General features: G+C 38.7%; 1 protein-coding gene across 1 annotated transcript; it reads right to left on the minus strand.

Moving 5' to 3' along the window:
• Positions 1-685: 685 nt before the first annotated feature.
• On the minus strand, positions 686-2,728 carry LOC145821801 (uncharacterized). The gene is made up of 3 exons (XM_082918374.1): positions 2,363-2,728; positions 1,334-1,471; positions 686-1,036 (listed from the first exon to the last, which is right to left on the minus strand). The coding sequence occupies exons 1-3, from the start codon at positions 2,726-2,728 to the stop codon at positions 686-688; spliced, it is 855 nt and encodes a 284-aa protein (XP_082774500.1).
• Positions 2,729-22,509: the final 19,781 nt, after the last annotated feature.

The raw sequence follows: 22,509 nt of genomic DNA on the forward strand, positions 1-22,509 counted from the left end.
CCGGAGGTGCCGGTTTCTCATAGAGATATTTAATAGGATCCAATCTCGAAACCGAAATTATGGAATGAGCTAACAAGTAGTGTCTCAACTTCCTAGTGGCCTAAACCAAAGCTAAGCAAGCCTTCTCCAGAGGAGTGTAATGGGTCTCATATTCCTACATTTTTTTACTAAGATAGTAAATGGCTTTTCCACCGCAGCTTCTGATTCTTGCGCTAGCATGCATCCCATGGTTAACTCTATTACTCACAGATACATGATCAGTGGCTTTCCCGGCTTTGGCGGCGACAATACAGGCGGGTTTTGAAGATAGTGCTTAACTTATTCAAAGGCGAATTTCATTGATTGTCCCACTGGAACTTCTTCCCCATTTTCAAGAGACCAAATAGTGGTTCACAAGTCAAGGTTAATTTGGAGATAAACCGCCTTATAAATTGAACTTTTACCAGAAAGCCGCGCACCTCCTTTTTAGTCCTTGGTGGTGGCATCTCTAAGATGGCTTTGATCTTGGATGGATCTACTTCAATTCCCCTGTCTGTTATCAAAAAACCTAATATTTTCCCTACAGTCACCCTAAAAGTGCACTTTTGTGGATTCACCCTCAACCTATACTCCCTGATCCTCTCAAAGAACTTCTCCAGCGCGATGTAGTGGCCTTCTTGCTCTTTGGATTTCACAATCATGTCATCTACATACACTCGACTTCTTTATGGATCATGTCGTGCAGGATTGTGATTGCAGCCCTTTGATAGATAGCCCCAGTGTTCTTCAGCCCAAATGGCATGACCTTATAGAAGTAGGTACCCCACGACATTGTGAACGCAGTCTTCTCTCTGTTCTCAGGCGCTATCAAGATTTGGTTGCACCCCAAAAACCTATCCATGAACGATAACAATGCATGGCCGGTAGTAAAGTATAGCAACTCATCAATGTGTGGCAATGGAATGTCACCCTTAGGACTAGCCTTATTCAAATCCTTGAGGTCGATGCAAACTTTGATTCCGCCATCTTTCTTCAGAACCGAAACGATGTTGGCCAACTAAGTCGGATATGCAGACACCATCAAGAATCTGGTGTTAATTTGCTTGGTGACTTCTTTATTAATTTTCAGTGCCCAATCTAGATGAATTCTGCGAAGTTTCTGCTTGAATGTTCGGGCCTCGGAGTCAAGAGAGATCCGATGCTGCATAATCTCAAGATCGATTCCAGGTATGTATTCGTAGGACCACGCAAAAACATCTTTGAATTCTTTTAATAAAGCAACTAAACGCTCACGTTCCTCCGAAGACAACATGGACCCGATCTGGACTAAGTGGGGATCCTTCTCAATACCCACATTAATTGCAATGATCTCATCCATACAAGGCTTAGCACGACTCTCCTCCTCTTGGTCAATCAAATTTTTCAAACCCCGAGGAATTTCTTTCTCTTCGTTTGACTCAAAATTTTGAAAATCAATATCAGTGTAGCAAAACTACAGGCACAGAAAAGTAAGCAAAGTCTACTTCATTCCCATTGATAAAGTCAGGATCCTCCATTATAGTTGACTCAAAAGAAAAACTAATAGACGACCTCGACAGGACTTTGGCACCCAGGTTACCATCCTCGGAAGTGCCAGACTTCGACTCACCAGACTGACTCGAATCTAACTCCAACTAAACAAAATCAGTGGAATTGGACTCAGGCTCATCATCAGATTCAAAGTTTGTAAGAAAACCTTTTTCCAACTGCCAAGTGAGGCATGATGCCTTCGACGCATCCAAAATGCAGTTGATGGAGTCCACAACCGGTTCCTCTCTGATCATAGAAATGGTAGTGGTATCCCGCAAGTTCTCTATACTACTCTCAGGATCTGTCAAGAGATTAGTCAATGCTGCCTCTACCCAAGCGTCACTGTTGTCTAAATCGTCATCTTTACTCTAGCTGACGTTTATACTTGGATCAACCCATCTTCGTTATTGTCTTGAATTTGGTGGTCAAAAAAGATTTTGAAACCCAGGAAATGCTTTTTTGTTAAGGAATCCACCCAAGGCTCAGGAAAGCCACAGAAGGGGAAATCCGCTCTTTCTCTGATGAAGCGCCCATTCAATGTTTCCTAGATTGGCCTGTGAACTAGCTCGTAGTCTCTGCCAGCTCTCTTGGCCTTGGCCCTTCCTCTCATCTCTTCTCCCTTCCTTTTCTAGTCTTTTTTGGTGGGTACATAGCCTAACCCAAAAGTATGTGGATTGTATGGCACATCAGCTAGCACCACAACACCTTTTCTTCTGCTCCTTCCAAGCCCCATCCCAGGAATGTGCCTCAGTTTATTCATAAAATAAATAGATTGAGCATTGACATACATGCCCTCATCTTCAACTAAGATTACCTGCACCAATTGAGTTTCTACTAGAGTGAAGGCTGATAGAAACACATCCTCATCACCGTGATTAATTTCTAGAAGTGGTGTAATAACCTCTGCAGGTGGATGAATAGATGAATTTCTGAAAATAATAGCAACTCCTCCCTTATGAGGGTATTTCAGCATTTGGTGCAGGGTGGAGGACACAGTCTTCATGTAGTGCAACCAGGGCCTTCCTATAAGTAGGTTGAAGGTAGCCTGCATATCAAGCACATGGAACTCAATCTCATGCTCGGAAGGACCCACTTGGATTTTCACTTTCACCGTTTCCATAACTTCTCTACTTATATTGTCGTACACCTGGATAACCTGAGTTGTGGGAATGAAATCCATCGGCTTCAAGCCTATTGCATAGGCGGTGCGAGAAGGACAAACATTGATAGTAGAGCTAGTGTTTACTAGAACCACTGGAAATCATTTTCCTCTGCATTCAATAGAGATGTACATCAGTTTGTTGTGAGCTGATCCTTCTGGTGGCAGCTCCTTATCAGAAAAGGTGAGCATAGTCTTGGTGCAGTCGGGTAGGATCATGCCGACGAGCTGCTCTAGTGTAGTATCAACGGATAACTTGGCTTTATCCATTACTATAAAAACCGCCTATTGGTGTACTCATGAAGCCATGAAAAGGCCTCAAATGGAAATATCAGCCTGGATCTTTTTTAGTTGTTTGAGAACCAGCTCTTCTTCTAGTCTTTTTTCCTTCTCCTTCTTAATCTCCTTGTCCTTCCCCAAAGGTTCTGCTTGGTTCAAGTGTGGACATTTGAAATACCATCTACTCCTGGTTAGGTGATTTATCTCTTCGGCATACCAAGTCTCATCAAGGATGTGATCTTCCCAGTCTTCGTCTGTGTGAGCAAGATGCAAATCATTGTCTTTCCACCATTCAATTTCACCTTCAATTGCTAACAGACAGTTGTCTGGCTTCACTTGAATCACTCCCACAGGACAATTATCCTCCTCAGGGTGACAAGGTGTTGTAGCCTTCTAACTCTCTTTAATCTGCTCCTGTTCAAACTGCCTTAGCGCTGCTTCTAGCTTAACACCTTCAATTGTATCAAAACTTGATTCTGGGGTTCGTTTTTCTATACCACTGTTGACATGACCCAAACCAACCCCTATAGGTTTAAAGTCATGACTGGCCAGTAATCCTAGATTACCTTCGGCCTCAAAGACAAAATTTCAAAATATTTAAAATCATATCGGGGCCTAAAGTGGAAACAAAACAAAAATAATAATATCTATTAAGCTTGTCCCTACATGATACAATAATAATTTATATACATTTACAAATCTTATATATCTCACACATATATACATTTAAGACTCAGCAAAATACAAAGCTTTGACAAAGTTCAGAGGCTGATTTTCTTGGCTCTACTCGAGCCTAACTTGCTCCATTCCAAAAGCTCTTCAAAAGGCTGACACGGGTAGACTCCAAGACTTTCTCTATCCTTGTTGCTCAGTTTGCTCACCTACATATATATATATATATATATATAACTAGTGAGCTAAAGCCCAACGAGTAATAACTGAATAAAGAGGTTAAATGAATGAAGTTTGATGATAATACAAAAACCTATCTTACAATTTCGAAACGAATCTTAAATCCTTTTCAAAGTAAGGCATTTGCTATATTATATCAAATTTATAGCAAAACATTTTCCACATCAAATCCTTTATCAAAACATATATTTCATTTCCCCAAACAATCCATGTCAATAGGCAAATAATTTCAATTATCCATCATATCAATCCCTTGCAATAATAAAAACCATTGTTCGATAACATTTTTAGTACAATTACGATTTCAATTCAATTCTCAATGATCCATGTTATCCCAATAGCAATACCCATTCAATGACAATTTACATGGTACAATCAATAGAGTAACAATATTTCAATAACAATGGACCACAAGGGTCATACAATGGACCACGATCGGTTAATCCAATGGACCATGATGGGTCAATCCAATGGACCACAATGGGTCAATCCAATGGACCATGATGGGTCTAACACTAGAGGTCGCTGTGTTTCAATCAATCCAATAGCCTTGATATTTTTTCCTTCAGGCAAGGGCCCATAATCAATGGCCGTGGTATTATTTCCCCCAGGCAATGGCCTCGCTAAAGGATGCCACGAATACATTTTGAAAGTGAACTTTATTCATCATTACAAAATAACTTTTCCATAAACCATTCAATCAATCACATAACGATTTTAAAAATAGTAATCATTTTGAAAATAAATATAATTTGAATATATCTTTATAAAGTTACTACTCACAGTGGATTAAGTTGATATAAGGCCTTGTACATCCACCTATACAAATCACATAACAAAAACACAATAGAAGCACCATTCAATATCCATTTCATTTTAATTCAACTCTCTTTATATGTGTTTCTAGCTCATTCCATGACTATGTGATCCAATTGGTGCCTAAAAATACTTAGATTGTCACGAGGATGCAAATAGGCATTTAAAAGTGAAAACAGGGTCTTCGCTAGAGCACACCTTTGGTCGCTCGAGCGATCTGCAAAACTCTGTAAAAATACTAGATGGCCTCAATGTTCACTCGAGCGGTTACTCTTCTGCTCGAGTGGTCTGCGAATTTCCTGTGTTTTTTGAAAGCCAACAAAAATAATTTCCAAACACATTTTCAAAACTTAGACTCTTGCATGAACTAATTCAAACATGTAATTTTATTAATAAAGATGAACCCACGACTAATTTTCCAATTTCTTATACAAAAATCTCTTTGATCATTAAGATTAAAACCAATAATTTCATGAATATAATAATTCCAACATTCTTCTTTCTTCGTTTTATAAAACATAAATTAAAGAAATAAAGCCCTTTCAAAAATATTTACATGTAAGAAATTTAAATCAAAATCAAACTAACTTTTGATTATCAAATATAAATTATAATTTATTTCCAAATTTGTCCAAATTTAGATTTAATTTATTTTCTACATATCGACACAATTTCAAACCCACAAATTTTAAAACACGAATTGAACTTTCAAAACTCATGAAAAATTTATGATGCTTGTACAATTGAAACTCAATTTCATGTTAAGACAACTAATGAAACCCAAAGTGATTAATTTCTAACTTAATTCCCATAAATTTGAACCTAACTCCATTGCATGGATCAAATCTTCAATACATCATTGTTGCATGTAATTTATATAACACAATTCAAGAATAATTCTCAAAATTAAGCCGAAACTTAACAAATTTAAAGAATCATAACTCATATTCTCCAACCTAACTTGATTTTACATGCAAAACCCAATTTCTATCAATTTATATAATTAGTCTTCAAATCTTCATTTTTAATCCTCTCAAAATTCACCTTGAATCAATTTTTGTTTAGCTTATTTAAACAACCCTAGAAAGATAATGGAATTTCTTACCTTAAAATGAAATTTCCATAATTTTTAACTTCAATTTTGATATCCTAGAAAACCCCCTTCTTCTTTATTCTTCCTCTCTTCCTTTCCCACGGTTTGCTCCAGTAGATTGACCACAATGTATATATAAGTAATGAAGCTCTCTCTCTCTCTCTCTCTGTGCTGCTTCCAGAGCACACTTGCACCTCCCTCTTTTGATTTCATTTCTTTCTTTATTTCATTCTTTCTCTTGAATAAAGTTTTCAACACCAAGGTACAAACATACACCCATTATTAACACATCACACTACACCCGTGCACAATCTAAATATTTCTTTAATTTAATCTATGATTAGAATTAACTTAATATATAATTATCCATTAACTTTATTAAACACAATTTGATCTTAATTAATCTTAATTAGCACACAATTTAGTTAATCATAATTAATCACAAATCCCACATAATTTAATTAATCTAATCGACTTCAATTGAGGCCCAATTAATTATATTTAAATTTATTAATCTGAATCAGATTTTTAATCAACTTTCCAAAAGGCACCAAATATTAAATTAAACTCGTTTCCATCATCAATCTTGGTTTCCCAAGTCATTAAGGTCTTCAATTTCAAATCAAACTCAAAATTCCTCTCCATAATTTACACATTCAAATTGGACACGTCATTCGTAAATTTGATTTAGAATAATCACAATTACTAATCCCCATAATCAAATTAGCTTAATTAATTCTAATTCGGACCCAATTAATCAAATCTTAATTTTACTAAACTAAATCGAGACTGAATTAAATATTTAATTAAACTTCCATATGGTCCAATAGTCAAAATTAAATTGATTTAACTCAACAATTTCACTTTCTTGAGCCACTTAAGCTTTTAATTTTTAATTCCAAAATACCTCTTTTATAAATCATATATGAATCAAACCCAATAATATTCATCAATTCCACAATTAAATCAGAATAATAACTAATTAAAATCCAAATCACCTTGATTAATTAAATGTAAAATATTATACATAGCAGGGTCGTCACAACTGCTTTTTGGAACTTTTACTTTCTCTTTGGCTTCCCCGGTTGCCACAGTTGCCACAATCTTATTTTCCTCAGATTTATCTCATGTTTCCTCTTCTTTGTCTAATTCATCACTTAGCCACCACCGATTATCAACTGACAGGCTCAGATCAAACCAACCAATCTGCACATTGCTCTGGTCCAGTTCCTTAAAGAATTGAAGGTTATCCAAATCATCCTCAAGATCTACAAGATCATCCAGTCCTTGGCTTAGGCCATCTTCTTTGACCACATTGATGCCAACTGAACTTGGCAATACTACCTTCGGCTTCAATTGGGCAATAGAAACAATGTATTGACTTGGGTCATATTCCCTCTCAGATAATTGCCCTGGATTTTCTAGCGATAGACCGACACTTTCTTGCAAGGTCGAAACCTCTTCATCTTCGGGTGTTGTCACCATATGTTAATGAGGCTTGGATTGTGGGTTGAATGTGTTCATCATGCATAAGTCTGTGCCATCTAGGATGAACAACACTGGTTTTGTTAGATAGGATGGTGTGATATAGACGCTCGATTCATAGGAAATGGATAGTGTATGGATCAGGTTGGTACGTGGTGGGGGTGTTACCTAGTTATGGTTGGGTAGTAGATGGTGTTTGGCCTTTGGGGTGGAGCTATAACTTTGTTGTCGATGAGATCCTGGATCTCATGACGTAGGTGGTAGCACTTGTTTGTGTCATGGCCATGTTGTTGGTGGAAGGCACAATACTTGGTGGGATCGTGTCTAGGTGGGAGAAGGTCTGGAAGTGGTTGATGGTCCAGGGGTTTTAGGTGGCCTTTTTTCATTTACATATGCATGGTTTGAGACAGAATCATGGGAAGCTGATTGAATGTCTAAACTTGGGTTTCAGGTAGGATTGGAAGTTTGTGGGCTCATATTGGCAAAGGGGTCGGCGGTTTTGGTAGTAGTGATAACACTCACCTCTGAAGGCCTCACAGTTGTGCTACCTCTCGTAGCATTGGAACCGCGAATAAAAGGCCTCTTGGTCGGCTCCTTGCCATCTATGATGATATCTTGTTTCATAGCATCTTCAATTTGAACTCATATTTCATGAAGCTCTTTGAAGGTAAACAATGGGAGAACTATCATTTTCTGAAGCGGCTAGCCGTGAATATTCCGGACAACCATCTGGATTTGCTCCTTTTTTGAGGGTTGAGTGGTCATCATTGATGCCTTGGCCCTCCATCTAATCACAAACTCTGAGAAGCCCTCCTTCAGTTCTGATATGTTGCCTCGAGATCACGAGTTATGACGTCGATCTACGTGTTGTAGGAATACTAGGCAATGAAAGATTCGACCAACTCCTCCCAGCTCTGTTTCAAAGAATTCTCCAATTTAGCATACCAGATGGCAGCTATACCAGACATGGTTCGGCCAAATAGCAACAGCTTCTGAAGTTTGGTCAAACCCATTGGTCGCAGAATATTAGAGAAAAGGCGCAGATGCACCATTGGATCTACAGAGCCATCGAAGCGGTCAATATGCAGCATCTTGAACCACTCCAACTGAGCAATAGCAAACTCTGTATATTCGTCCTCAATATCCAAAATAGAGTTAACCCCCCCACGCCTTCTTGAACAGTTTCTCAAGTTTGTTGACTTTGTGTAGTGTCTGGTTAAACTCTAACTCAAAAGGTGCCTCAGTCTAGTAAACTGGAGTTCTAGACACCTGAACTGGAATTGGATCTGCCTAGATGGGAAAAGCTGAAACACCCTCGGCTGGTGGATTTTGAGTAGCATCAGCATTAACAATGGTGCCAGGCATAGGAGTAGCCATGTTAGGTATATGCGAAGTAGAAGCCACAGCGAAGTGTTGTTGTTATTGCTGCTGCAACCTATTCGTGATCTCAACTTGATGGGCCATGTCATGCTAGAGTGAGTCGACTGATTACTGAAGATGAATCAATAATTCCTTCAAGTCTAATGAGGCATATTGTGCCATTATGTGAGTATATGACTGTGCTTGAGGTGGACTGAGTAAAGGTGACTTGAGGGGTGATTGCTGAAACAATTGGATTGGTGAACCCCGTCTGACCTTTCTTTGCCTTGCAACTAGTGACAGTGAGGCAAACACTAGTTGTCCCCGATCAAGATCTCTTTACACAGTGTTCCAACATAGGTCTAGAGCACTTGGGGGATATCAAAACTTTCTGAAGCTATGGTTTTAGGACTAGCTAAACAAAGAAATAAAGAAAAGCAAAAAATCAGAAATCAAACAGCACCTTAGCACGAATTTCATCAGAACAAATGTGATCATAGCTGTAAGACTGTACTCCTCACTGAATTCTGTCCCATAAACTGATATTAGCTGAACCACTGATATGAAGCATCCCTATACGATTTCATGGTAGAGCATATACCATGTAAAGAGAGCCAAAACACCCTTATGAGGGCATAGGGTTACCCTGTCTTAGCTTTGTCATGATCTAGAGTTTCACTACTTCAAACAAGTGGTTTCATAATATCCTACATATGGGCGAGCATCTTGTCCTATTTTGGAACAGCCACTAGAGCGTACTATATGCACTAGGCCAATTGGTCAAAAGGATACCTCAGTAAGGTTACCAAATATACCTCTTACACCTAACACCGAAAAGTTAAAGGAGGATCAAGCGGTACAGCGATAACCCAGATCCAAGTGTTGTGTCCCTAACGTGACATTGCCTACGTCCATCCAACCTTTTGACAAGCTTTTGGTAAGCCTTCGGCATGTCGTCCAGGATATCAGATGGTAAACACAGTGACTTAATAGCACCATGCAAATACAATGCAATGAACATATATATGTAGATAAAAGTTCACATCATGAAGTACAAGTCAAGTTCTCTAATATTCCTCAGCAGAGTCACCATAAACTGTAGCTGGTTTTTGTGCTCATCGGAGGGGTTTATTCTCCTCGGGTATGATAGCCCTACAGTTCCGAATCTCGTGATTTTGAATCTGGTTTCACAAGTGCAATATGAAACAGAAAACAAATGAGAGTCCAAATCTGACAAATCTTAGATAATTCATTAATCATCAAAGATGCCAAAAATTGACTGCATTGTTAGATTTCAGAGTCGCCACCTAAATATTTTTAAGAAATTTAGGAAACCCGTGGCTTGTGGCAAAGGCCACTTGTCCGTCATAACTAACGTGTCTTAGCTCGGGAACTTAGGTATGAGAGGGGAAGGTCATGAATTGAGACCAATCAAAGATTGGCCTCTACTAATCATGATGTGTTTCTTATCAACACTATATGCTTTTGTTCTCATTTTATTTTGCTATCTTACTATGTGAGGCACACAAGTATAGACTATTTCGCTTGCCTTGGAAATGACTTGATTTTATGTGATGGTTTTGAAAGAGTTTTGAGTGCACACAACTCAAAAGGAAAGAAATGAGCTCGTACATACATTTGATCAAAATCATCCCCAATGCAAGTAAAATAACCTTCATCCACAGACATTCAAACAATTCATTTCCAGTAAGCAAGTAGCCTCATGGTAAGATGCTAAGCATGGCAACAGGTACGTACATGAATATGCTAAATCCAAAAATGCTCACCTAATATTCCGAGGTAAGCCAAAGAAAAAGAAAATGACTAGAAAAAATGCATGACCCTAACAATGCACATGACTAATGCAACACATACAAGAATGCAACTACTAGGTTCGACTATTTAACATGTCATATGGACAACTCAAAGCATGCAGCAAAGTATGTACTCAAGTAAGTAGGAAATGACAATGATAAAGAATGGTGAACCGAACCTTATGTATGCGAAAATGGATACAAAGCATGGCAATGATATATGAAACAAAAACATGACACTATATGCAGCTAATTATTGGAAGACAAACAAATATTACAAGTTGGCCCTTGCATAAGAGGCTCCAAATGAATGTCATAGTTAACTAATTATTACAAACACAAATGAATAAACTAATTAATTAACTATTACAAATTCGAATGAAAGTAAAGTAACTAATTAATTACATATAAATCTAAAAGCTATTAATCAAATGGATTTGAACAGGAGGCGAGGAACCGCATGTGCACAATCGAGAACATCCTCTAGAAATCTCTTTGTTTGCTGCCAGAATTACTCTGTTTATAGTCAGAAAATTATTTTGCTTTGACCTCAGGATCTGTTCTATTCTGCTGCAAAATCACCATTGCTATACAAAATAGATAGCCGGCCGGCCTGATCAGATGGTCAGCCGTACAAAGTAATGGCTGGTCGGTCACTAATTCTGGGGAATACCCTGCTGCAATAGAGTTGGAACAGAGCGAAACAGAGTGTTTCCAGGAAATGTTTATCCTCTTTGCCCTTCTCTATCATAAAAATGATCAAGGAAGGAGTAGATTCGATTCTCAAATCATCAATCATTGCAAATTTGTTGCATGATGATCTTAGAAATGATAGGACAAGAGTTTCTTAAACACAATAAAAGTCAAACATTACCTCCTCCCTATCATGGAATTACATCAAAGGATGGGGTAGACTTGCCTCATGAATTATCGAACATCACTAAAATAGGATGTGATGATTCTAGAAGCAACAGATTCAGTATAACGTCCGACTGAACCTAACCAAATTTTATTATCTTTTTACCTCTTTTTACTCCAGTTTTATTAGCCTTTTTACTTTACCTTTCCATTTTCTTTTTCTCTTTTTTCTTTTTGTCCAAAGGTGATGATTACATCCACTAAGTCCAAAACAATAAAGATTAGCAAGCATGACTTGACCCGAGAACTGAGCTCTTCGAGCCCTTTTCTACGAGGGAAATTACAAAGGAATAATCAAACCCATGTACGAGCGATAGTGAATTCGGAATCAAACCCGAAAAGAGTGATAATGACTTCAAATCCAAACCCGATAATGAGCTATAATGAATCTTTCCTTTATGATTTTCAAGGGTCTAAATAGAAAATTAGTCCCTTAGAAGTAATGCATTAGCAATAAAGAGAGGTATCAAACAAGAGATTACGCTTAGCATAAGAAAGACGTGATGCCCTGATAATGAACCACCAAAAAGGTTAAACCATTTAGCACGTGGAACCCTTTTCTTATGCCATGGGCGAAAATCTTTTGCTTAATACAACCCCCAATCAAAATAAACAAAGAAAGGGGGGAGGTTATAAGGACATGAATACATACATGAAAGCTGTAAAAAATGAAGAAAAAACGCTATCAACTCAAATGGATTGGAAGCTATGGCCTATATACCAAACCTGTGAGGACTTACAACAACACAAGTATGATATTCAAAGCATAAATTAAATAAACATGTTATACAGCCCCTAAACTCAAGAAAATAGTGGCTAAAATCAAAAGAAACAAAGTAGAAAAGGTAAAGCAACAAGCTATGAAACAAGGCCTAAGGAAGGGTGGCTAACCCCTCCTCTTTCTGTGACTTTAAATCACATATTTTAGGCCTCAAAACACTCTGAAAACAGCAAGTAAACACAAGTAAAAGAGAGAGAGAAAAAATGGTGAAAGAGTTCAAAATTCACCTCTTAAACGAGATGATAAGCTTCTTAGTTCACAAACCACAAACTAAGCACTCTCAAGGAGCTAAAATTGTGTTCAAGAATCTCAGCAAAAGCTTCAAGTTCAAGCTTAGAAGGTGTATGTATCTTTTATGTATATTGCAACAGAGGATGGAAGTGTGTTGTGTAAGCTATAGGCTCTTTGCAAATTTTTCTAACCCCAAACCATGAGGAGGAGTCTTGTATTTATAGAAAAATAACTCCTTACATCAGAAATATCAGCAAAGCAACAATTGGTCCAAAGCATGCACATGGGGACAACTGGCTGCTGTAAAATATCTTATGTCAGCAAACATGGTCGGCAGACCATGAGGGTGTACGACCGACCATCTAAAAATGGCCTGCCAGCCATTTGTTTGGACAACTCTTCTCTGAGTGGTCAGGCTAGAAAAAAATAAGGTTTTGGTTTAAATGAGGTACAAGGATTAGGTTTTAAAGATTAATCATTTTGCTGAAGTTTCGAACGATTGCACAGCGTAAGATTTCATCATCGAGTGCTTAGAGAGAGGTGCCCAAGTCCTAAGGGTGGTCAAAATGGGGTGTCTAGAGTTGCGCCTCTTTGACAGAGCTCGAAGTCATTTCTTGACGTGAGTGAATGTCAAAGCCCAAAGACGACCCATTTGACAAGGCCGTAAGACTTGGGCAAACAAACAAACAAAATGCCAATGTGATTGGTTAAACTCAAAAGTTGCCTACGTATCCCTTTGCAAGGAATCCAACCAGTGTATTTCAGGAGCAGGATACAACCGACATGCTCAAAAATGTACTTGAAAGATGGACTTACATGCTTCGCAAAGTGGATTATTTTTTAAAAAAGTTCATGATCATGCAAGACAATGCAATGAGTAATAACAAGATGGCATCATATGAATGAAAGGAGTAAGCAAAGGTCAATTCCAATCACGTTTCACATAAAAGGATGAAAGATGGTGTAACCAACAGGCGTATCTACCCATATCTACCCCTATCTTCTACAGAGAGATGGAAGGTTTAAGCTGAACTACGTCTCACCTAGATAAAAGATGCGAGCCAAACTACGTCTCACATAAAGAGGGATGAAAAGTACAAACCAAGCTACGTCTCTCTTAGAGGGAGATGAAAATGTGCAAACCAACCTACGTCTCATGTAGAGAGGGATGAAAAGGTGCAAACCAAACTACGTCTCACATAGAGAGGGAAGACAACCCCATTCTGTATTACGCTTTTAATTCCTTAATTGTGCATGTGCTTATGTGTTAAGTGTGAATTCGAATGATAATTATGTCATTAATGTGGTTTTGACTATATATTTGTTGATCGTAGAAAAATATGTTATGATCTATGGTTTGATCTAAAAATTGAAGGCCTTAATGGCATTAGAAACCGAAATTGGTTAATTCAATGTGAGTGGCGTAATTTTCAGAGCCTAATGAGAAGTTTGGTTAAAATTTGATTCAATCTAAATTAATTAGATTAAACTAATTAGAACTAAGTGTAATTAGTTAATCTTAAACCTTGATTAACACCCTAATCTAATCCTCAAGTACATATATATATATATATATATGTATGTTGTAATCAAGAGCTTGAGCCCCTTAATTATAATTTGAACTCAAAATAAATTCTAAGATAGAGAGTTTCAGAGAGAGAGAACTCAATTTTTTTTTAGAGAGAGAACAGCTTGAATTGGAAGAATTTGTTAAAAGGCTTGTGTATTGTGAAGTAGAAGCTCTAAAAATTGCTATATTAAGCTCAATTGAAGACCCTAGGTAAGCTTTTGAACCCTAATTCATGAAACTAAGTCATTGCATATGTGATACAAGAATATTTGTGTTTAAATGTAAGAATTGTGCTTAGAATGAAGAATTAGAGGTTAATTCATACATGCATGCATAGTTTTATAGAGTTTCACATGTTTCAACATGATTCGTGTCATCCAAGTTGAGTTTTGAAGCTATCTTTTATGTGCATTAATGAATTATGAAGTTTAGAGCTTAATTCCATGATTTACAAGGCTTTGAAAGTGAATTGCATATTTTTGTAAACTTTACAAAGGAATTTGAAGTTTAATCATACATGCATGATCATTTGAGTTAAATTCATGAAGTTTGGCCATGAGGCTTGAAAATTGGTCTTGAATTCATGTTTTTGGAAGAGTTTCAAGTGTTTGAGAAGTTGTTTACAAGCCATGCACGAGTTTGATATGAAAACATAAGCTTTGAAGCTAAACTATGTTATGGAATTTTTAGGATTCTGTCTCACCGCTTGAGCAAACAATCAGTCACTCAAGCACACATTTCACACATCTAGTATTTTTGTAAAGAATTGCAGTTGGCTCGAGCGACCAAGTCATCGCTCGAGCAACCACCTTTTATTTTGCACCTTGGCTCGAGCGAAGGTCGAGCCTAGATTTGGACCATCCAGTACTTCTACAGATAATGTGGACCACTCGAGCGACCAATGTTGCACTCGAGTGAACTGTCCTGTTTCAGCATGTTTTGAGAAGTCGTATTTTATCTATTCTGGCATTCCTGTTTCTTTCTAGGCATTCTTAGGCATGAATTAAATATCCCAAATGGATTAAAAAGGTTAGAATGAAGCCTATGAGAATTGAATAAGTTAATGAACAATCTAGTTAAGCAATGTGATTCAATGTGTGTGTTTATGAAATGTGTAAGACCATCTACAAGGACATGTCAGCAACTGAATCACTGTGAGTAATATCCTAGTAAAGATATTTTCGTATTTACCTTATTTCTGAATGTCCTAATGTGGTAAGCTTTCCAAGACTGTGATTTTGCAAGTGTGAATGAGCTTCTATCTATCTAATCAATTTGATATTTGTAAATGTGATTAATATGACACAAATGTGTATGATGGACCCAAGGTCATTTTGTATATCTGAATTGGACCCAAAGTTGTCTTGTACATTTGAGAAGATGGACCCATGGTCGCTCTAAATATCTCATAAGTCTAATTATCTATTATGAGTTGACCGAATGGTCATAATATAGCTGTAAATGATTTGACCTGAAGTCGTTCTCTTATGATATGATCAATTCCATTCTGTACATCTATTATATGTTGGGGTTGAGGTTGTTCTATTATCTATTAGACCCAAGGTTGTTCCGTTATGAATTGCTTATGATATAGAAATATTTATGTCATTTACTAGATCTCATTCACATAACCCCTTTACTCTGATGTTATTCACTAGGCATTAGTTCACCCTGCTTATATATATATATATATGTACGTATGTAGGTGAACAACGTGTAAGTCCTATTCTCAATACTTTTCGGCAGTGTGTTACATGTAAGTCCAACTCTCAAAAACTGACTTCACTTAGTGTGTAAGTCCAACTCTCAAAACTTTTCAACAGTGTGTATAGTAAGCCCAACTCAAAAAAAACCAGCTTCGCTTAGCTTGTCAGTCCAACTCTCAAACTTCAGTAGCGTGTTACACGTGAGCCCAACTCTCAAAACCAAGTTCGTTTTGTGTATAAGTCCAACTTTTAAAAGAGCTTTTAAGCTTAACATCTCATTTGCATTTCGTTCCTAAACTACTCTAGTTTGATTCCGTATAAAGGGATACGTAGGCAACCCTATGGGGTTCAACAAACTGAATTTGCATGCATTTATTATCCCTTGTCTTACGGCCTTGTCAAAAGGGTTGTCCATAGGCTTTGACTGCCATTCACATCATTTGAATGAAGTACCAAGTATTGTCAAAGAGGGGCAACTGTAGAAACCACATTTTTGAGCGACCATAAAGACTTGGACGCTCCTTGAAGAGCTCCCAATGATGAAAGCAAAGATCAATTCAAACACAAGTTAGGGATGAAAAGAGACAAACATTCTTACACCTGTTTTGGCCAAGAAAGAGTTTTCTAGGCCTTCAAACTTATGTTTCAAAATGATGTTTGAGGCAAGTGGTACCTTCTCATTCATTTCGACTATTCTTACCATTATGTTTTCCTAATGTGTTGACCTATTTTTCATAAAAAAGAATGCTTAGAAAGCCGAAATGAGTGAGAAGATGCGGAAACCTTTTGATAAAAGTACGCTCGGACATCTCTTGGTTGGTCGGACACTTTTTGAGAAATGAAACGGGCAACTCTGATCTGGGTAAGCACATCTGGAGCACTTATGTTCAGATGAGCACACCCAAACTCTTTTAGAGAAAATGCAACTAGCCACTCATGGTTAGCCTTACAACTTTTGTCCAACCAAATTCAATTGATGTTAGCTAAATAGATTTCTCATAATGAGTTCCCTAGAATCTTGGAATATGCTATTCGGATCCTTGAGGACCAAATGGCATCAAGCATTTCAAGCCTATAAAAACTCATAGTTTTTGAGAATTAAAGGTTGGCCAATTTTATTGGTTGGTCAATTATTGGTATTGATTAGTCAATTGAGTGTGAATTAGTGAATTTTGAACATTGAGATTTATACATATTCTCTATACCTATACACTTGGACTTTCTTTTTCATCCCTTGACTTGGAGATTTGGAGCTACAGATCTTCATTAGCTTGAGGGAGTTTGGATTGGCTTGGGCCGTATCTCTACTAGCTTTGGAGGGAATCCCAGTTCCATTCTATGTCTCTTGTATCTCCTGTATCTTCTTATTTCTTTCTAAAATCTTCTTGAGATCTTGAGATTGTTGTTGGGTTTCTGTTGATAGCTTAGTTGGATTCTCTCTTCCTCTACCTCTCTCTGTAGTAATTTGAGGCCTGTATAGAGACTTTGGCCAAATCCAACTTCTTTTTTTCTTGCTTTATTATAGGTTAGAAGCCTAGGCACAGATTCCTCTACGAGAATGGTCAGATTCTCTTATATCCTTACTCTATTTCATGAATTTGGGTAGTTTATACGCATATTCATGCATCGGAGGGTAAGAATCTCTCCATTCTCATTAGAGTTTCCCTTATTTACGGTTTTATTGACTTTTGTTGCTATAAAAGCCTTGGTAGGGTTTCTTCCATAAGAATAGATCGAATTTCCCCTCTCATCACTCTGTTTCATGAATTTAGGTAGTTCATACCCTTATTCATGTGTTTTAAAGTGAGAATCTCTCTATTCTTATCGAAGCCTTCTTTATTTACTGTTTATTAATTTTTGTTGCTATAGAAGCCCATGTAGGGTTTCCTCTACGAGAATAGGTTGAATCTCCCCTCTTGCCACTCTTTTTCATGAATTTGGGTAGTTCATATCCCTATTTTTGTGTTTGAAGGTGAGAATCTCTTTCTCATTGTCGGAGCCTTCTTTATTTCATAGTTTGGTTGATTATTGGTGATACAAAAACCGAAGCACGGTTTCCTCCATGAGGATAAGTTGGACCCACCTTTTCATATCTCTCTTTCATGGATTCGGGTAGTCTATACTTGTTTCCATGAGTATGAAGGCTCTTCTTATCCTCGTCAGAGTTCTTGTTTTAATTATGATAGTGGATAAATACATCGTACGCATTGAAATGGGTTTCTTTTCTCCCTACCCTTACTCTCTCGCATTTTAGGCTTATTTGCTTTGCTTTAATTATCGAGTTGTCATTACGATATTCACATGATTAGATTAGATTCATGCATTCGAGCCTCGATTATTATGTCTTAGTAGATATAATTACGTGGTGTGATTTTTGGGATAAACCATTGTAGACACCCCATTTTTGACAGCCCATAAGACTTGGGCGTTACTGATGGTTTACTTGGTGATAAAAGGTGTGCAGGGCAAAGATCTAGTTTCTTCGGCAAGGAGAGAGACAAGTCTCAAATTCACACCCCGTTTTGGACCAAAGCTATTTTGGATGGTTTTTAGACCTTAAAACCCTCTCTTTCAAAACTTTTTTTGAAATAAAGTTTATGCGTTGTTCCGAGGCTCGCATTTTGTCAAACGTTGCGCTTTTCGGTAAACCGAGCAGGGACGAAGTGGAAACGAATGAAAGAGAGATGAAATCTTTGAAAAATCTTTCAAAACACCTTGCTTAGGGATTTGAAGTTGAAGAAAAGAGAGGAAAGGAGAGGAGAAAACAAGTTTGGGAGAAGTTCGGCATGAATCCGGGTAGAAGCGAGTCGAGCAGCCCTCGCTAAATCGCGCTTACCGTCAGAAAGCTTACTTCCGGGGCTTCATTTTGCACTCAAGAATCTCTTAAAGCCAAGTCCGGGTGGGGGAGATATGATCAGCTGAAGTTGGGCATCATCTCGGTTGGATCGAATCTGCGCGGCTTCACCAAAATGGGCATAACTTTTTCCACAGGAGGAATTTTAATGCAAGGTTTGCTCCATTGGAAAGTTAACTTCCGGGGCTTCAATCTGGACATCCACCGGCACTTTTTGACCTCATCAGCCACCCATCAGCACTCTATTTAGCCGACTGGCCAGTATAAATTGCAGGTCGACAATATATTGTGCCGACCGGCCATTTATTTTGCCGATGACCTCCTTTCATGGCCGATGTGACCCTTTTGCATCCCTCAAGCGTGGTGCATTCCAGCTGTGCCAGCTGGAGTGTACAGACCCGTCCCCCCATGCACGGGTGTGGCTATTTTGCACCTTTGACCACCTTTGACCCCTCTTTTTGCACCCTTTGCTCAAGGCTTCTTGAGGAAGCTTTGACCCCTTGTCTTGGCTTCCTCAAGAAGCTTGGCCAGCTGTATTAGCTTCCTCTATAAGCCTTGCCCCCTTTGCCCCCCTTGACACTTTCTTTTTAGCTTGTCTTATAAGCTTCAAGCCCTTCCCTTTGCCTATATAAGAAAGCCTCCTTCTCCATTATTTTGGTTCAGCAAAATCAGACCTAATACATACATATAACATATATATCACCCTCTCTCTCTATATCTCCCCCTCTCTCTATATTTGGGTGTGCTAGAGTGTTCAAAGACCCTTGTTCTTGGCCCTTTACACTACACCTCCAAGCCTACTACCTCCACCATCCATTCAAACACCTTGAGGCTGATTTTCAAAGGCTAGGAGGCAGATTTTCTTGGTCCAAGAGGTAGCAAAGGATTGGTCTTCAAGGGTGAGTTGATTTCTCCCTCTTTCTAGCTCATTTTTGCAAGTTTTCATAGCCCCTTTTGCTTGCTGTTTTGAGCTCCGACCATAACTGGAAATATCATTTTTTTGAGCTCATTTTTCTATTTCATTTAGGGTCTTACCCTGTTTGGGACCCCCATCTTGCACTTGCCTCATTACCCTTTTGTATGCCATAATCTTGCATAGTATTTTTGGCCTATGTGTGATCTGTTTTGGAGCATGATGTAAACTGTAGATAGGCTTATTTTGAGTCCTTCTTCAACATTGAAGAAGGGCTCATCACTATTTGGGACCTCCATGTGCCACTTGTCATTATACCCCTCTTTGGTCCCCATTTTTGCATGATTTATTAGCCTATTGTGTCTCTGTTTTTGGACTTTGGTTGGAACTGAAAATGGCCCTATTTTGACCCCCTCTTCATGTTTCATTAAGGGTCTATGGCTGTTTGAGACACCCGTTGTATACTTTGTGTCATATCTCTCTTTTTGGCCCTATTTTGCATAGCATTTTGAGCATTCTTGTATACTGTTTTGGGTCCGTCCATCAACTGTGAAGTGAAATATTTTTGGCCCCTCTTCAACATTGTTGAAGGTCCCCTTTGTGTTTAAGGCCAGCAACCACTACTTGCTTCTTTGTATATCTTTTGGCCCTTTTCTTGCATGAGAGCTTAGCCATACCTGTGTTGGTTTTTGTGGTTTACCATAAACTGTAAAACATCATATTTTGGACCCCTCTTCAACATTGTTGAAGGGCCCTTACCTATTTGAGGTCGGAAGCTGTGACTTGCTTCTTTATCTCACATTTAGGGCCATTTTTGCATGCTAGTTTTTCCCTACTTGTGTTTGCTTTTTGGCCTTGCTTGAAACTGTAAACATGCTTATTTTGGGGCTGCCTTGAATCTGTCTTCACATGTCATAAGCAAATAATGTATGCTTAATGTAGCTACAAGCCATTTCATGTGCTTAAATCTTGCATTTCGGGACCATCTCATGCATCGGGTGCTATGTTGTCTTGATTCGGGGCTGTTTTGGGTCATGTTTTGCTGTTGAAACTTGCATGTTTGTATGCCATTTTCCATGCCTTTCCATGTCTTGTTAGAGTGGCATTCTATGCCTTAGGTTTGGTCATCGGTTTGCGTGCATGCGTGCACGCATTTCGAGAGTCTCATTTTTCATCTACTGGCCACTGATTTTGACATGCTTACGAGCTATCCATGTTAGTTTAAGTCAATAATCGCATGTTGTTGCATGCCATGTTTGCTTACATGTTTAGGTTGCGCGCCTAGTATACATTGCTCATTTGCATGTTCATGTTGAATACTTAGCCTCCATGCCTAGGTTGCATTTCATTGAGCATGCATTCCTTGCCTCTTGATCAATCATGATAGGGGTTGGGGCCCTTTGATGTGTTTTGTGCTTGCATTTCATTTGATATCGAAGTTGCAAAACTTGGCCTCTTAGGCCATCATGCATAATTGATGGCCCGAGGGTCGAGGGTCATGCTCCCTTGAGTCCCTTGCATGATAGGGAGTGTGCCCGCGCATACATTTGCTCGAAATTCCATGCCATACACTGTCTGTCCTTGTTGCTATCAAAAAACCAGTTTCTGCAGGGAGTTTTTGCCGACCGGCACTGTAGAGTGCTGACCGGCCATGGATTGTTGGCCGATAATATGAAACCCCAGCCGATGGATAAGTCCCATGGCCGGTGGGTATTCCCTTCAGCCGATGGTGTCCTATAGGGTTCAGGAAACCTGTCCCAGGATTTTGGCAGTTTTCAGAGAAGCAGGGCAGTGTAAACAGAGGCAGCAGTGGTATGGTACGGGCTTTCGGGGGAAGATAAATCCGAGCATGCATCATTCACGCATCCCAAGGCGGGGGCTGCGGCCATATTCTCTTTGCATTTAATTTATTAATTAGATTAGAAATTTTGTAATAATTAATTTAGTATTGTTTATTCGGACTGTAATATTTATTTGGACCCTCCGAGTGAGGGCAATTGTGTAATAAGTGTGCGTGAGTGTGTGTATGCCTTCCAACCCCACGTCTTTCTTCCCTTTTATTTACCCGCTTATGATGGTAGACTAGGGCATATTTAAATTAGCATACCTTATGCTATGCATGCGTGCATTCATACATTTGTCTTGCATGCACCGGGCTCGGTACATCATGCTAACTGCATTTGTATTTCAATTCCAAATTGAATACGTGCATCAATTGATTGCATGTCACATGCCATGTTTAGGTTAGCCGAGCCTATTCTAATTGCATTTTGTATGTGTTGCATTAGACATTTAAACATGGACTTGGATCATGCATGTTTGTTAACGAGTTCCTTGTTTTGGCGCGGAGTACTATGTAAGTATTTTAAATGCTTTAGCATATCGCATGCTTGTGAATGCTACCATGACAGAATGCTTACCATGTGGCTAGATGCTTATGTGATAAACTGTTTGAATGCCTGTGGGTGAAGGTTGGATTGTCTGAGTTGGAAAGACTCGTTGAAATCCGTATTTTAGCCTACTTGCGAGTAGCAAATTCCAAAACATTTTCCAAAACAAACGGATATGCAATGCATATTCCCAAATTAGGCAATCTAGTCTATACTTGTGTGCTGTGCGCATAACATAGTAATTCTAGGCTAATAACTGGAATAAGAGCACATAACGTTTTCAAAACTGGATATCACGATTAGTAGAGGCCGGTCTTTGGACCGGGCGAGAGGGGGTGCTCATAGCTGACCTTCCCCGATCGTACCCAAGTTCCCGAGCGGAGGTAACTTTGGTGATGACGGACACATGGCCTTTGGCACCGAGTCAGGGTTTCCTAAATTCCCCCATTTTAAAATATTTAGGTGGCGACTCTGTATCTGGCAAAGCAGTCCATGTTTGGCACTTCTTTTCAAAAAATCTGTTTCTCAAAACGATTTGCCGGATTTGGACTCTTTGGTTCAGATTAAGAACCGTGACGCAAATCGAGTCCGAACCGTAGCGTGGTCCCTCGCGGACGTGTACAGTTTCTGGCGACTCTGCTGGGGATGTTAGAGAGCTTGACTCGAACTCGTGATATCCTG

This window comes from Camellia sinensis, chromosome 3, assembly GCF_055761805.1.
Source record: "Camellia sinensis isolate YWXY chromosome 3, ASM5576180v1, whole genome shotgun sequence".
In the NCBI taxonomy this organism is placed as follows: domain Eukaryota; kingdom Viridiplantae; phylum Streptophyta; class Magnoliopsida; order Ericales; family Theaceae; genus Camellia; species Camellia sinensis.

Bases quoted from the DNA above. Each gene is read 5' to 3' on its own strand.
- LOC145821801 (XM_082918374.1), bottom strand. From the start codon at position 2,728: ATGGATTTCATTCCCACAACTCAGGTTATCCAGGTGTACGACAATATA. The intron at 1,472-2,362 runs GTAATCTTAGTT...CTGTGCCTGTAG, and splicing joins TAGAAACTCAATTGGTGCAG to TTTTGCTACACTGATATTGA. The intron at 1,037-1,333 runs GTGGGTATTGAG...TATCCGACTTAG, and splicing joins ATGAGATCATTGCAATTAAT to TTGGCCAACATCGTTTCGGT.